The sequence below is a fragment of the Saccostrea cucullata genome, unplaced genomic scaffold (assembly GCF_032062105.1).
Source record: "Saccostrea cucullata isolate Sc308-1 unplaced genomic scaffold, CSIRO_AGI_Scuc_v1 ctg13372, whole genome shotgun sequence".
NCBI classification, from domain to species: domain Eukaryota; kingdom Metazoa; phylum Mollusca; class Bivalvia; order Ostreida; family Ostreidae; genus Saccostrea; species Saccostrea cuccullata.
In genome coordinates, this window is record NW_026921373.1 from 1,385 (window position 1) to 18,734 (window position 17,350).

General features: G+C 33.1%; 3 protein-coding genes across 3 annotated transcripts; 1 reads left to right on the forward strand and 2 right to left on the reverse strand.

Annotated features, from left to right (window-relative positions):
* Positions 1-871: 871 nt before the first annotated feature.
* On the forward strand, positions 872-4,843 carry LOC134259836 (pyroglutamyl-peptidase 1-like; the record flags this gene model as incomplete). Its single annotated transcript, XM_062742434.1, has 3 exons — positions 872-1,110; positions 2,149-2,384; positions 4,587-4,843. Coding segments are annotated over 3 exons (623 nt in total), but the record flags the coding sequence as incomplete, so codon positions are not given.
* A 2,798-nt stretch (positions 4,844-7,641) lies between these two features.
* LOC134259837 (trichohyalin-like) lies at positions 7,642-15,572 on the reverse strand. The gene is made up of 11 exons (XM_062742435.1): positions 15,548-15,572; positions 15,394-15,454; positions 14,217-14,291; positions 13,556-13,647; positions 12,951-13,011; positions 12,581-12,655; positions 10,969-11,057; positions 10,779-10,869; positions 8,277-10,547; positions 8,057-8,149; positions 7,642-7,727 (listed from the first exon to the last, which is right to left on the reverse strand). Exons 2-11 carry the CDS (start codon positions 15,451-15,453, stop codon positions 7,704-7,706), a joined length of 2,931 nt encoding a protein of 976 aa, XP_062598419.1. The 5' UTR covers position 15,454; positions 15,548-15,572; the 3' UTR covers positions 7,642-7,703.
* A 252-nt stretch (positions 15,573-15,824) lies between these two features.
* On the reverse strand, positions 15,825-16,773 carry LOC134259838 (uncharacterized). Its single transcript, XM_062742436.1, has 4 exons — positions 16,732-16,773; positions 16,559-16,619; positions 16,248-16,322; positions 15,825-15,968 (listed from the first exon to the last, which is right to left on the reverse strand). The coding sequence occupies exons 2-4, from the start codon at positions 16,616-16,618 to the stop codon at positions 15,825-15,827; spliced, it is 279 nt and encodes a 92-aa protein (XP_062598420.1). The 5' UTR covers position 16,619; positions 16,732-16,773.
* Between the last annotated feature and the right edge of the window lie 577 nt (positions 16,774-17,350).

Here is a 17,350-nt window from a genome sequence, read left to right on the forward strand (position 1 = left end):
TTATTGAAATCTTTGAGATACATATTTCTGTGAAATTTCATAACTCTATGACGTCTGTAAGAGTAAATAATAGTACAGTCCGCGTAATTTTTGAACGGCCCTCGTATATTACATAAAATAAAAATTGAACAGATTTGCAAAATATCAACGAAACACCCTGACGTGACCCGGAATTGGCGACTTCACTGTATATGAATATAAAGAAAGACCAAATCTCTTTCGATTTCATGATGTGATCAATCGCCTTCGGCGTTTATGCATAAAATTATGATGCAAGCCAATCGATTGATCATCGTCATGAAATTGAAAAATCTGAGTTTTTCCTTATATTTACATGCTTTGATTCCGTCAATCCACGTGCTCCAAGCCCTACTTCTGTCTAGCTATTTGTCCCGCCCTGCACGTGATTTTTTTTAACCGCGCCTATTGATGAACCAATACACTGATGGGGAAATAAAGTACATTTACTATCTGTAACTTTATTTTGGACAAAGACATTGGAAATGTAAATATATTTTTGAAACGACTGTGAATAGAAATTATATACCAATTTAAGTGGTATTAAAATATATACTAAATTACTATAATTTAGCAGGATAAACTTTATATTGAAGTATTTGATTTTTATGTGACCAGGTCGATAGATCGGGGGCGTATATTGTTTTTGTCCTGTCTGTCTATCTGTTTGTCAGTCTGTTATCAACTTTAATCTTTCGCCATAACTTTTGAACCGTGAGAGCTAGAGACTTCATATTTAGTATGCATACTCCACTAAATAGTTTCTTACAAATGAAATCAAAGTCAATGACCTTGTAACTTTGACTGTGACCTATATGCTAAAAATGGCTTTTTCAAACTTTGTTGCCACCAGATGCCTTTGTTACAAACACATCTTGTTTTAAAAATAATCTTCATTACAAAAGTGCTTTCATTATTTCAGGATTTGGTCCTTTTGGGGAACATTCAGTCAATGCCAGCTGGGTGGCTGTACAGAATCTGAAGAGGAGAAACTTGTTACCTGATGTTAACGTCCATATTGAGGAAATCCCAGTAGATTATCAGGAGGTCAGCCAGATTGTACCAGAGCTGTGGAAACAGAAAGATCCCACGGTACTGTTTGTCTTATTTATGATATAAACAAAAACCTAGTCACTTATTAATCTCAGTCAGATGACCTTTTGTTTTATTTACTTAGTTCTATAATCATTTTGTACAAAAGTCTTCAGTTACATGTACATACAATTTAAGTTTAATGTAAATTCTAAGAAATGAATCAAAGGATGACACTTTTAAGATTTATTTTCAAAATGTAGATCGAGGTTCAGCTTTAAAAATAATTAACATAATAAGGTCTCGGTGTATAAATTTGATTCAGGCATTACTCATTATTTTACTGGCTATCAAGACGTTCTTTGGAAAAAAAAAACTTATAGGAAAATCAACGAATCTGAAGTAATTGTATTTTAAAATGTATTTAATAAATATCCCCCACATTTTTTCCAAAGATAGACATTGGACATTGCTGTGAAGGTTTAGCCCCCCCCCCTCCACACTTTCCAAAGACATGTTCCAGTATAAAATATTAGAATATTAGAATATTTATTCAACCAATTTGGGCCCACATGTTCAGAACAGTGTCCAAAATCATCACAGTTATACATATACAAAACAGGAAACAAACATTGTATAATGAACAGAGAGTTGTTATCTTCTTTTAGGATGTATAATGTAGAATTTATGTATAATATCTGCAATATAGGCTTAAAATCGGAAAGTGGTAGTGTTTGTAAAAAAACCCCCCCCCCCCCCACACACACACACAGACACACCTCTCACACACAAGAAAAAGGATTTTCATGTTTGGCCAATGCAATTTTATTTTTTGCTTAAAATCGGAAAGTGGTAGTACACTCCCACACACACCCACTCACACACACAAAATAGGATTTTCGTGTTTGGTCAATGCAATTTTTTTTTTTGGCTTGTCAGGTTTTTTGGAAGGGTTAATTTTTTTTTTTTTTTTACACCTAGCCCCTAGAATATCAATTTGTTTCTAACACCAATGACCTTTTATTTTTATACACACCAAGGTAGCTACAGCAACTTGATATTATTTACACTTTTGAATCCAAAGATATTACTTTCCAGCTGATGGTGCACGTCGGAGTCTCTGACTTTGTAAATAAAATCACACTGGAACAGAGAGCCTACAACACAGGCTACTATCTCAAAGATGTCAAAGGTCAAACTCCTTATAAGGAGTGCTGTAGGGAGGAGGGGGAGGAGTGTATCTGTACAGGGCTGGACATGAGTCGAGTCAGTGACGAGATCAACAACGCAGATAACCAGCTGAAAGCAGAGGTCTCTTATGCTGATACTGGGAGGTGACTAACGTCTTCAAATTCATTATTATGCCCCTGTATAAATTGAAGATTCGAGGCATATAGTTTTTGGTTTTCCGTCTGTTTGTCTGTGTGCCTATCTGTCTGTTACTAGTACTCTGTTTGTCTGCAAAAACTTTTTCCTTAACTTTTGAATGATTGATGTTAGTGTTTTTATATTTTACTTGTGTAGTTCATGAGGCCAGACCTGTCCTTGGTTTAAAGTCGGCATTCCTTTAATTCTGTAATTGTTATATTGACCTTGTTAGGTGATACATGTATATTCTATCATTGGGTCGTATTATGGGTGACTTATTTTTTTTTACCAATTGTTAAGCCTTTGTTTTATACTGAATTTGACTAGGGAATATCACGTCTACCTGATTAATACATAGGGAGAATGGCAGGTGTGAACTGACAACAAGGGATGCTTTCTCCTTTTAAGCACATGATCCCTCTTCTGGAAGTTCAAACAGTCTGTGTTTTATGCCCTCTTCATAGAATTTTAGTACTTTTTTTTTAACAGATTTTTAGTACTTTTTTTTTCGAACAGATTTTTGTACTTGGTGAGATAAAGCCATAAACCAAACTTAACACGTGACATAAGTGTTATTTACTCTACTTTTTTTTTATTTCGTGCATTGAGAAAGATTTTGAAAAAAGAAAACAGACTGAATGGGGATTTTTTTAATTTACGTTTTAGCTCTACTGGTCAGAGACCAGAAGAGCTTATGCGATAGTAATGCGTCCGGCGTCTGGCTGTCTGTCTGTAAACAAAAAATGCTACTCTTCCTACAGTTTTGGTCTGATTTCAATATAACTATAACTTGACGCACAAGTAGACTACACTAAGATACATAATTTTATATATCGGTTTATTTCGATGTTGCCATGGTTACTAAAAATAAAAATTTCTGTGAAATACTTTCAAAATGCTACTCCTCCTACAGTTTTGGTCTGATTTTTATATACTTGGCAAACAAGTAAATTACACAAAGATACATAATTCCATGTATTGGTTTTCGATTTGCAGTGGTTAATAAAAATAGAAATTTCTGTGAAATACTTTCAAAATACTACTCCTCCTACAGTTGTAGTTTGATTTCAGTATAACTTGGCACACAAGCTACATAATTCTGTTTATTATACCCCCCGCTTGAAAAGCGGGAGGGTATATAGTAATCAGGGCTAGGGCTTTCGTACTTCACAAATGTTATCCTTGTGACAAGACCTTTGGCTATAACTTTTGAACAGGTGATTCTAGGGCTTTCATATTTCACAAGTGTATTTCTTTGAGATGACCTTACTTTAGGTACCAACATATTTGATTTGCATTTGAGAAAGTTTAACCTTCTCTAAAGTTGCCATACAGGGGCATCAGTGTTTCACAATCACATCTTGTAACCTCGTAGTATTGACCTTAGAATATGACGTACTTTAAAAAAATAATCTTGGGTTGGTACTAGGGCCATTATATTTCAAATTTGTATTCCTTTTGACAAGACTTTCCTTAGCTATTAATATTCTTGAACTCTTGACTTTCGAGTTTGACTTATTTTTGAAAAACTTTGGCCTTGAGTTTCTGTACCTGGGTATCCTGTTTCACATGCTTACATGTTTTATTTTGGCCTGTTTATCTGTCTGTTGTCAACTTTAACCTTCACCGTAGCTTTTGAACCGTGAGAGATAGAGACTTCATATTTGGTATGCATACTCCATTAATTAAACTCTTTCAAATGACATCAAGGTCATTGACCTTGTGACCTTGACTGTGAGATATATGCTAAAAATAGTTTTTTTGAACTTTTGTTGTAACTTTTGAACCGTAGAAGATAGAGACTTCATATTTCGTATGCATACTCCACTAATTAAGCTCTTTTAAATGACACCAAGGTCAATAACCTTGTATCCTTGACTATGACCTTTATACTAAGAATAGCTTTTTCTTTGTTGCCGCCGGGCGCATAGTGTTTCACAAACACATCTTTTTAAATTCAGAATAAGAAAGCATATTTTGAAATAGAAGAATAGTATAATTTAATTTCTATATAAATGTATACCCTTAAAGTAGTCAAAGTGATTTTTGAAAATGTGTCTTTTAAAGTATATTTGAAAATTAACGCCGTTTTAATGGTTTTTAAATTATTCAGCATACATGTTTATAGATGTTTCGTTATGTTTAGGTTTTTCATTGTATATTTTAAGGTACCTGTGTGACTTTGTGTACTATATTTCTCTATCCATCAACAAGTCTCGCTCCGCCTTCATTCATGTCCCGCCCCTGAATCAACCATATACAGAAGATCAGTTAGGGGAAGGTGTGGCTAAGGCCATTTCTGCAATGCTGAAGTAACTCTTAAAGACGTGATACTCAACGGTATATGACTTAGAACGGACTAAGACTCTCTCTCTCTTTCTTTCTCTCTGACTTAACAATAAAATTGTTTTTATGTTATGCTTAATGACTTATTTACATTGTTTTCGATGTATGACGAGATACTCAAATTTTTTTTCATCACAAAGTATGAAATATGTTTTATACATAACAACTCAACAATTCTTCATCCAAGAATGAACACGTCGTTTTCCCTCAAAGGACAAAAATTTGACCCCCACGAAAATGTATGATTTTTCAGTAGGTGCTTGGAATTCACAAATAAACAATGGGATATTTTCTGATTCTAGGAATACATGTACTCAATATGAACATTCTGGTTGCATTTAATGCACATGTAGAGTGCCTTTTCAAGGAATAGTCCTGAACAATCATATGCATATTCAGAGATATTTAAATTGCAGCAGTTGTAATTTAACTTAAACACTCAGCCTGTCAGTAAACAATGTTATAAATACCACTCTTTCTTCAGTTTTGGTTTGGATTTCAATAAAAACTACATACAATAGTAAGTCGCCCGCGTGGCATAGTGGTTACAGTGTCTGATTTAGAGTTGCAGAGTAAAGAGCTGATCCTTATGGCACGGGTTCAAATCTACTGCGAGACACGAAGACCTGTTGTATAGAGAGGGTATTTAGTTTAAGAAGTATTTTATTCATAATATACAAAGTGTACAATATGAATATGGATTGAACAGCAGGCCAATGGCCTATATTAGTTCTCTCCATTAAGATTACCCTCCATAGAGAGGGTATTTAAAGGCATTAAGCCTGTTGCCTAATCTATTCAGTATGCTGAATAAATATTAATTGTTTAAATCAAGGAAGCTTGAAAGTTTGTATATATCATTTTCTGTCATCCTCCAGAATTCAGAATTACACATTAAGAGAGATAATACATTAAAAAATAATACGGGTGTCAATTTCAACCGTTACCCTTAAAAACATGCACTATTTATATAATAAGCCATGACTAATTCCAATGCTTTTTCAAAACCAACAAGAGTGCGAGATACATGTAATATGGGTGGTAAACTTACCTGAAGCTTTTTCAACTTCTCTTGCCCAAATTCTTTCTGTTTTTGTTTCTGTTTTCTTTGTTTTTCTTTTTGAGACCAAATGTCTGCATGAAAGTTGTGATGAGCTTATAGTGAAGCCTGTATGGATAAACACGCTGGTGTCTAACACACAAGTAATCTAAAGTTGTTATCAAAAAGATGCTCGAGTTTCTGATTGACAATATCTCTGTTACTTTGGAGTCTTTGTTTTGTCAACTTGTTGGTTAATAGCTTGCCTTGTTTAAGAAACTGTTCGTATGTTGAGCATGCTCGTGTGTATTGATTCAACATTTGAATGTTTCTCAATACTAAATGAGCTTGAATACTGTTCTCTGAACCATATTTTTGACAGTGGTATTCATCGACATGTAAGTCCCCAAGTCAAGCGACTTTATAAAATCTTTCTCATAGGATCAAATTGTTTTATCACATAAGTTACAATTATCACTGTAAAGCTTTATGAGTTCGTTGTTGTTTTACTGTCTTTTCAAAACATTTTAAGAATATAATTGAAGTATTTTATCCTTAATCTTTTATTTAATTTTTTTTTAAATTAACGAAAAAGTACAAAAACAAATATCTTGATTCTAATCCAATTCTCTCCTCCCCACCTTCATTTCAATTGAAAGCTAATGATCACAGCATCCTTATGCATGAAGATGCATTGTCATTATTTGGTCTATGAACCAGGGGCCAGTTTTACAAAAGAACTTACGACTAAGACCAAAAACTTCAGTTGATAGAAAAGTTTTGCAAAATTGATCATTCTGTTTAAAATTACTAGTGTAAAAATATCTTACGACATTCCATTTGAAATGATTAAAATCAATTTCAATAGGCCTATACGTTATTAGAAGTTACATATAATGAATTAAATTTTGTTCCTAAGTCGTAAGTTTTTTTTAGTAAAACGGTCCCTGTAACATTGATACGGGGACGTAGAATATTTTGGTTTGATCAACTCAGTATTTAAAAAGATTTTTTTTTTTAAAAAAAAGAGATTTCTTAAAAATAGCTTTCATTTAATCATTTTCACCAACTAAGTAATGTATGATGACAGAGCAGTCTGTAATGATTACTATTACAAGGTGTATTAGGAACATTTTTTTTTTACAGAATTGGCAATATAGAACAGTATATATATAGTCCTCAGACCAATTCTCAGACAGTCCTTAGTCCTCAATTGTATATATGTACATGTATTTCATTCCAAAATTTGTGTTAACTTTATTTACAAAAGCAAGTTAGGTTAAAAAAATTGAGTTGTATAATTATGTTGGCGTGATGAAGAGCCCTCATTGTTCAAGGTCATAAGAGCAGAGTGTGTGACGTCCACTGTAACTGGTGACATCCAAACATCAGTTCACAACGGTGATTTAAGGAGGCTCATTACATCCACAGTTTATTTTAAGCATCACTTATAATGTAGATGTCAAATATCCAAATGGAGGTTATGATATCATATTTTTTTTGTGAATTTTTAAACTTTTTTCCTGATTTTAGTAAAATATTTTACTCCATTGAACAGTGAGAGATCTTTTGCATGCCAGTACCTATATTGACACGGGACCTTGGTTTATACGGTCTCATCCAAAGGACCGGTCTCCAAGTCCCACAGTGGGATTCGAACCGTCAATATTAGGATCAACTCCTTACTTAGCGTTTGTAGAGCAGACGCTCTAACCACTGTTCCACGTGGGCGACTACATAATTTAAAAAGAATAAATCTGAATTTTGACCTCTGTTTAAACATATAAATTAACTTCATCTGCACAATTAAAGTACAAAGAATGACATTAAATAAAAAGATTTATTTTCTCTTTAAGGACAATTTAGAAAATATCTTATTCAACAATTTTCGTTCTTTTTTTCAGCAGACATCTTTTCCAACAGCCTACAATAAATAAAAAGAAATAGTTGAGACAACCTTTAATTTTCATCTTAATCATAGAAATTTTAATTCATATTTTCCATAAAATCATTTTGTATATAGATATCTATAATGGTTTAAATGTTACATTTGTTCTGAGGTGAGGAAAAGTTAACAATATATCATCATGATTTTATATTTAGCTTAATATCATTTAAATTCTAAGGACTAACTACAGATTAAGCTAATACATGTGCATGTATGAAAAAAATATATGCAACGTGGGCTAGGAACTGTTTCTATACTAATAAGAAAACATATGAAAAAAAGTTTTTAAGGTAATTGAACTATACCTTGAAATAATCTATATGGAAAAAGAAAAGTGTCCTTGGACCAAACCAACCATCATCATCATCATCATCATCATCATCATCCTCAATCAAAGGCTGAAAATATACAGTAAAGAGAAATTATACAGTAGCCATATTCTTATTGATCAAAAGACATTAATTGAATGTGAATTTTTAAACACTTAATATTAAAAGTCTATTTCAGTTTTTAAATTAAATGTACCTTTAACGTTTTCTCCTGATCTTTAGAGACTTCTTGCTTTTGGTTGACTGGTACAAGAACTGCTTCATCACACACATAGAGTCTTTCTCCTGACAAATTTACATTACATGCTGGTGATATCAATGCTGACAAATCTTCATCACAATCTGTTGATGGTTTTGCTGAAAAATCTTCATCATATGCAGGTGACAATTCTAACAATTTTTCATCATGTGCAGCTGCCTTCTGTGCAAATAATTCTTCAATATATGCAGTTTCTTTCTCTCTCTCCTCTTTACTCGGTAGTGACATCTCTGACAATTGTTCATCATATATATTAGCACTTTCTTTGAAAAATTGATCATCACAAGGAGTTGACTTCATCACCCCTGACATTTTATCACGTGCCGTTGACTTGAATTTTGACAAATATTCATCACTTACTGGTGTCTTTTCCAATGACTCATTAACAGACACTGGTGACTTTGTCTCTAATATCTCCTCATGTGGCATTGTTTTGCCTCCTGAATTTTCTTCACACGCGGTTGTTTTCTCTTCTGACATCTTTTCATGAGCAGTTTCCTTCTCTTTTGACATCTCATCATGAGCAGTTTTCTTCTCTTCTGACATCTCTTCATGAGCAGTTTTCTTCTCTTCTGTCATCTCTACATGAGCAGTTTTCTTCTCTTCTAATATCTCATCATGAGCAGATTTCTTCTCTTCTGACATCTCTTCATGAGCAGTTTTGTTGTCTTCTGACATCTCTTTATGAGCAGTTTTCTTGTCTTCTGACATCTCTTTATGAGCAGTTTCCTTCTCTTCTGACATCTCTACATGAGCAGTATCCTTCTCTTCTGACATCTCTACATGAGCAGTTTTCTTCTCTTCTGACATCTCTTCATGAGCAGTTTTCTTCTCTTCTGACATCTCTTCATGAGCAGTTTTCTTCTCTTCTGTCATCTCTACATGAGCAGTTTCCTTCTCTTCTAACATCTCATCATGAGCAGATTTCTTCTCTTCTGACATCTCTTCATGAGCAGTTTTCTTCTCTTCTGACATCTCTTCATGAGCAGTTTTCTTCTCTTCTGACATCTCTACATGAGCAGTTTCCTTCTCTTCTGACATCTCTACATGAGCAGATTTGTTCTCTTCTAACATCTGATCATAAGCAGATTTGTTCTCCACTGTCATCTCTTCATGAGCAGTTTTCTTCTCTTCTGACATCTCTTCATGAGCAGTTTTCTTCTCTTCTGACATCTCTTCATGAGCAGTTTTCTTGTCTTCTGACATCTCTTCCTGAGCAGTTTCCTTCTCTTCTGACATCTCTACATGAGCAGTTTTCTTCTCTTCTGACATCTCTTCATGAGCAGTTTTCTTCTCTTCTGACATCTCTACATGAGCAGTTTCCTTCTCTTCTGACATCTCATCATGAGCAGTTTTCTTCTCTTCTGACATCTCATCATGAGCAGTTTTCTTGTCTTCTGACATCTCTTCCTGAGCAGTTTTCTTCTCTTCTGACATCTCTACATGAGCATTCTTCTCTTCTGACATCTCTTCATGAGCCTTCTCTTCTGACATTTCTACATGAGCAGTTTCCTTCTCTTCTGACATCTCTACATGAGCAGTTTTCTTCTCTTCTGACATCTCTACATGAGCAATTTCCTTCTCTTCTGACATCTCTACATGAGCAGTTTTCTTCTCTTCTGACATCTCTACATGAGCAGTTTCCTTCTCTTCTGACATCTCTACATGAGCAGTTTTCTTCTCTTCTGACATCTCTACATGAGCAGTATCCTTCTCTTCTGACATCTCTACATGAGTAGTTTCCTTCTCTTCTGGCATCTCTACTTGAGCAGTTTTCTTCTCTTCTGACATCTCTTCATGTGGTGTTATTTTCTCTTCTGACATCTTTTTACGAGCAATTTTCTTTTCTCCTGACATTTCTTCATTATTTGCTGGTGATATCTTCTCTGACAAAACTTTGTCATATAAAGTTGTTTTTTCTTCAAAAAATTCTTTATCACATGGAGTTGAATTCTGTCCAGTCATTTCACAACAATTAGTTGGTTTCTTTTCTGACATTTCTTCATTACATGCTGGTGACTTTTTTCTAGACACATCCTCATCACATATAGTAAAATTTTCTGCTGACATATCTTCAGTTTTCTTCTCCCCAAGGATGTTGGTTTCACACACAGTTACTTGTTTGGAGGTTTCTGCAATTGGGGTTAATTTATCTCCAGATGCTTTTCTGTTCTCTCTTTCAATCATTTGTTTGGTGGACTCAGCAATCTAAAGAAAAGTGAACAACCATAATAACCTCTATAAAATGTAAATTTTGTAAGGATCACAATAATGTTAAGCTTTTTCATATTTTCCATTTTTTAAAATTAATTAACACACATTTATTTTAAATTACATTATTAGAATGAAACTTAAATGAAAATTAAGAAACTTTTAACTGAAGCAAACAAAACTTATATTCAATTATAATTATAATTAACTGAAAGATTGATATTTTACCTCCAGTCTCAGTTTCTGTTGTTTTATGATATGGACCTTTGCATGCTTCCTTGCCTTGTGTTGTTTTCTGTTTATTTTTTCTGGTTGTTTTCTGTAATTTATATGATATATTTTTTGAATTGTGTTATTACAACCAGATATTGTTACATAAACCTTTTAAGATGTGTTTGGGACAGTTATTCTACCATACCTGTTGTGATTTTTGTAGCTATTTCTCTTCTCCTCCCCTCCAATTTCTTTTTCTAAGTTCTTCATCCCATTCTGCTGCTTTTGTCCTTCCTATTAAAATATGTGAGTGAAATATTGTCTTGCATCAGTTTGAAGAGTATTACATCTCTTTTTTGGGTGGAAAATCTTTCAAAATGTAGTTATAAATGAAAACTATACTGTAGCTTTTCCAAAAAATATTAAATAAATTTTTTTAACAAAATGATGGGAGTTCTTTTTTTATTTACTGACATGCAAGTAAATTAGATTCATCATAAACAGTTGATCTTCAGTATCTTCAACAGCGAAATGTTAAATACCAGGCCATCCTTAAAAAATTTATTTTTTGCGGTCTACAACCAGTTTCTTTCATTTTAGGTGTGAATATTTAGGTAGGTGTTATTTTTTTTGACATCTTTTTACGAGCAATTTTTTTTTTGACATTTTTGAGACTGGTGAATCTTCTCTGAATATAAATTTATATATATATATATATTATATATATATATATATAATATTATCATATATATATATATATCATAATATAAATATATATAATTAAAGACATTATATAATGAATTCAATTTTTTTATTGCTCAATATAGTAAAACACATCAGTTTTCTCCCCAAGGATGTTGGTTTCACACACAACTTTTTCTAAGTTAATTTATCTCTCAGATGCCACTCTCTCTTTCAATCATTTGTTTGGTGGACTCAGCAACTAAAGAAAAGTGAACAACCATAATGTTTCTATAAAATGTAAATTTTTAAGGTCATAATAATGTTAAGCTTTTTGATATTTTCCATTTTTTAAAATTAATTTACACACATTTATTTTAAATTCATTATTGTGGAATTTTGTTGCCACCAATTTTAACTGAAGCAAACAAAACTTAAACAATATAATTATAATTAACTGAAAGATTGATATTTTACCTCCAGTCTCAGTTTCGTTGTTTTAATACCTTTGCATGCTTTTTGCCTTGTGTTTTTTCTAGTAATTTTTCTGATTTTTTTAAAATTTATATGATATATTTTTTGAATTGTGAACTATTACAGATATTGTTACATAAACCTTTTAAGATGTCAATATTTCTACCATACCTGTTGTGATTTTTGTAGCTATCCCCTAAATTTCTTTTCACAAAACGTTTTAATTATATGCTTTTGTCCTTCCTATTAAAATATGGGGGAAGTGAAAATTGTCGTTGTAGTTTGAAGAGTAAAAAAAATCTCTTTTCAATGGGATAAAAATCGGAAAATGGAGTTATAAATGAAAACTAACTGTAGCTTTTCCAAAAAATATTAAATAAATTTTTTTAACAAAACGATGGGAGTTCTTTTTTTATTTACTGACATGCAAGTAAATTAGATTCATCATAAACAGTTGATCTTCAGTATCTTCAACAGCGAAATGTTAAATACCATGGATATGTTGAAGTGCATGATTTTGAAGTCCCAACCACTTATTCTTGAAGCATTTTACCCCCAATATATTGAATCCTTGGATATCTCGATGTTTTTTCTCGGTCCCTTCGAGTTAGAGATACCGAAGTTTGACTGTATATATATATTTAAGTAATTTATACCTGTACCTCCATACGTCTTTCCTCCTCTTCAACTGCATCTGACCAGTTGTAGCTGAATTTTAAGATCTTAAGTTTTGTATCCTGGAAAAAATACACATTTATAGTGAAACAGAATCATAGATGCAGAGAGCATTCAGAAAAGGGGGGTTATCAGAATCAAATCAAGACCAAATCAAGCTTTTAGTTAGGAAACACACATGAACAAGGTTAGTTCCCATCTTTGAAAATGGTAAATGAAAAATTATTCTGCTAGTGTACACTATATACATAATACATAGACATGGCTAATATAGTAACATTGTACCATTTAATGGTTTAGATTAGGGTGTCTTGGTGCCTGTTAAGCATCTACATCTATAAATGGATCTGAGCTTACCACATCTGTGACAGGGTTCTCTCCAAAGTCTAGAACTTCATTGTAGTCCATGGTAGTTATTCTACAAAAAAGATATAACATCAGAATTACTAGATGTTGTCATATAACAAGTAATCTAAATGGTCTGACTAAACATAATTGCATGACTTGTAAGTTGTTTTGTACCTTAAACTACATGTAACTTCTATCTTATTTTTGTTATAGTAATGAATCTTTCCTCATGCTAATTGGTGCATTTTGGTAATCATAACATCACAGGTAGACACATCACACACATGCATTCTCTAAGCTAACTATCTGATTCTAGTTAAATTGGAACGGGGAGGGGGGCATACAATCCCTAGCAGCCATGCAATATCAAAGTGAATGAAAGAAGTATAAATAATAAAAAAGTGGGGGGATGGGCATTCTCAACAAAATCAAAGATTTTACATTTTTGTAAATTGAAAATCCCGAAGACTTAAAGAATATAACCCTTATTCCTCCCTGTTGTGACCCCAAAGCTGCAAAGTCAGCAGATAATACAGAAATTATGAACATATTGCATCTCTACAAAAAATAGAAGCAATTTTATCAATTTATCACCATCAGTGTTTGTACAGTACCTTTTGTGATTTGTGTTGCAATCTTTCTTCTCCTCCCCTGCAATTTCCTTTTCCAGCTTTTTCTCCGTTTCTTTTTGCTGCTTTTGTTCCTCCTGTTATATAAATGTACATTTGATAAGCAATAAACATCAGCATGAATTAGTACATAGTGAATATCAACTGTATTTTTTTATTTTACCAAAGATTAGAAAATCTATTAAAATGTGGTAAATTGATAATTATCCTGTAACTTAGTGGTAAAACAAATACTAGTCTGGAGTATACTTGTATATTATAGCATTACTTATTTTAACATAAAAAAAATCTTTCAAAATTACCATATAATTGATAACTACTGTGAAATCACTAACTTCCGGGGGGGGGGGGGTAATTTTCGTGGTTTTCAGGGTATGAAGAGACCCACGAATTGCAAATTTTCACATAAATTACTACTGAACAATTATTCATCCACAAAATCAAATCCCAATGAATCAATATATTTCCCTCAAACCACGAAATTTTGACCCCTGGAAAATATGTGATTTTACAGTACACTGTAGATTTGCCAAAAAATGTTACTTAAAAAAAAATAACATTGTATATCATAAAACTTCTGTTTTTATAGTATGGTTTTCATTTGCTGTAATGCAAGTAAAAAAGGTTCAGTAATTTATATCTGTACCTCTATACGTCTTTCCTCCTCTTCAACTGCGTCTGACCAGTTGTAGCTGAATTTTAATATCTCAAGCTTGGTGTTCTGAAAAAACAACAACACATTGATAGTGAAACAGCACTGGCGGATTTAAGGGGGGGGGGGGCTTGGGGGCGCACGCCCCCCCCCCCTAAAATTTTCAAAGTATGATGTGACTAATATTTATAAAGCCACATTTTGGTACAAAACTAACCAAATAAGTGTTATTCTGCCTGGTTTTATTCTTAAAATACACAAAAATCCAGGAGCTTCCAGGGGCTGCGCCCCCACTATTCAAAGTATGACATGACTAGTATTAAACACATCGTACTTTGGTACATCACTAACCAATACCACTATTAGTAAGTAATAAGTAAGTAAATCGTTTATTATATAGTGGCATGTGTTACAATACAATGAGAATTGAGAAACATTCAATACATTTTAATTTAAACATCCGGACCTATATGCTATTTACTTTTACCAAAAATAATTGAAAAATATGCACTATTATTGTGCCTGGTTTTACTCTAAAATACACGAAAACCTAGGAGCTTCCGGGGGCTTCGCCCCCTGGGCCCCCACCTATATGCTATATACTTTTAACAAAAATAAATTGAAAAATATGCACTGGTTAATATGTGCCTGGTTTTACTCTAAAATACACGAAAACCCAGAAGCTTCCGGGGGCTTCGCCCCCTGGGCCACCACCTATATGCTATAAACTTTTAACAAAAATAATTGAAAAATATGCACTATTATTGTGCCTGATTTTACTCTAAAATACACGAAAACCCAGGAGCTTCCGGGGGCTTCGCCCCCTGGGCCCCCACCAGGGCTTCGCCCTGGACCCACTGGGGACCTTAAGGCGGCCCCCAGACCTCTTGCCTCAACAGTTATCCACGCCCCCCCCCCTAACCACAAATCCTGTATCCGCCCCTGAACAGAGTCATGGATGCACAGAGCATTTCACAAAAGTGGGCTGTCAGACTAGCACCAAGACTAGAAATTCAAGCCTTTTGATAAAATGGTAAATAAACATTCTACTTCGCTATATACTTGTACATATGCATAGCTTATATAATAGATTTAAATAAATTGGTATCCAGTGATTTAGATAAGTATGTGTGGTTGTTCAGCATCTTCTTCCACATGAAACTAAGCTTACCACATCTGTGACAGGGTTCTCCCCGAAATCTAGAATTTCATTGTAGTCCATGGTATTCATTCTACAAAAAAGGAAATAATGTCAGAATTACTAGAAATATTGAATACTCTCCTATCACAAATAATCTAAACTAAACATATCTTCATGACTTTACCTCTGTGTTTTGTATCCTCTTTCTGATTTTTTTTGTTTTGTTATAGTGATGATTATTACGTCATGCTAATTGTTGCGTTTTAGTGACTATGACGTCACTTGTGGATATACTCGCAATCATTTTAAAAATACCCCCCCCCCCTCCATTTTTTTTTTTCGTATATTAAAAATTCCCGAAAAGTTGAAGAATACGACCCTTATTCCTCTCCTGTTGTGACACCCAAGCTGCAAAGTCAGCATATATAATACTGAAATGATGAAAATGTATTGTTGCATCTCTACAAAAAAAAATAGCAAATTGAGCCCGCTGGGTCAGTTATTTTATGATACCTTTTGCGGTTCTTGTTGCAATCTTTCTTCTCTTCCCCTGAAATTTCTTTTTCCATCTTCTTTTTCATTTCTTTCTGCTGCTTTTGTTCTTCCTATTATATAAAATGTATATTTGAATAGCAATAAATCACGAATCAGTCCGTAGTGAATGTCAGCTGATATAATTTTTTCAAAGAAAAATCAACTAAGAATCGAAAATTCCGAATGTTGTTAAATTATATTTTTTCTGTAGTTTTGTTAAAAAAAATTGCTATTTTAAAAAAAATATATATTAAAAATATGCATTTTAAATCTGTTTCTCAAAAAATATATTTTTAAAGACATACAAATAAGCTTAAGTTCAAGTATAAATCGGTATTTTATATCTGTACCTCCATACGTCTTTCCTCCTCTTCAACTGCATCTGACCAGTTGTAGCTGAATTTTAATATCTCAAGTTTTGTGTCCTGAAAAAAAGCATTGAAGTAATAAATTAATGCAAAAAATATTGACATTTCAAAGAATGTGTTTGGTAGATTTTTTGACAAAATTTTGCATTTTCATTGGAAATAAAATGATACGGACATAAATGTTATTACAAATTGTATATAGAAACATCTGCTACTAGTATGATAGATTTATTATTATTTGACGATTAAGGTGATGGTGCCTATGGAGCATCTTTACATGAAACTGAACTTACCACGTCTGTGACAGGGCCATCCCCGAAATCTAGAACTTCGTTATAGTCCATAGTTTTCATTCTTGAAAAGTAAAAGACATTGTGCCAAAATTGTTACACTTTAGAAATGTATTTAACTCAGAATCAGTCTGTGTTATCAAAAGAAATGAAATGGGCTGAGTATAAAAATTTACCTCCTTGTTTTGCAAGACCTTTCCAATTGTTGTTGTAGTGATAATTATGACGTCACACCTATTGTTGCGTTTTAGTAATTATGACGTCACGGGTAGATGTACATGTAGGGGTGGCAAACCTTCTGCAATTTTAATTTAATTTATAAATTCAAATTGAAGGGAAAAAAAATAAAATGAGAAAAAGTGGAGGAACATCCTTTTCAAAAAATCTCCGAAAGTCAAGATAAGTTGAGAGATAAGATAATATTTAAATAGATATTATCTTATCTTATCTCTCAAAGAACGCGAACTTATTTCTCCCATGCTGTGATATAAAAATAACGAACGTGCATTTTAAAAAAAAATTAATTACATTTCTTTTGTAATAAAGTCTGCTGTGATTGGGTACTGTTTTCATTTTGTAAGTTTTAAGTGATCCCAGCCTACATTTGCACCTCGTCCGACTCTCACATCTTGCAGGGATCTTTTCCATTATCCTCCATGTATTATCCATGCGTTCATTCGGGAGTCCTATAATCAAGGTACTTCCACTGTAAAAACTGCGTTTAGAAAATAAACACTTCTATTACGTGTTTAGACCTAAACATGTTTAAGATTGTGTTTAACGGCTAAACACTTA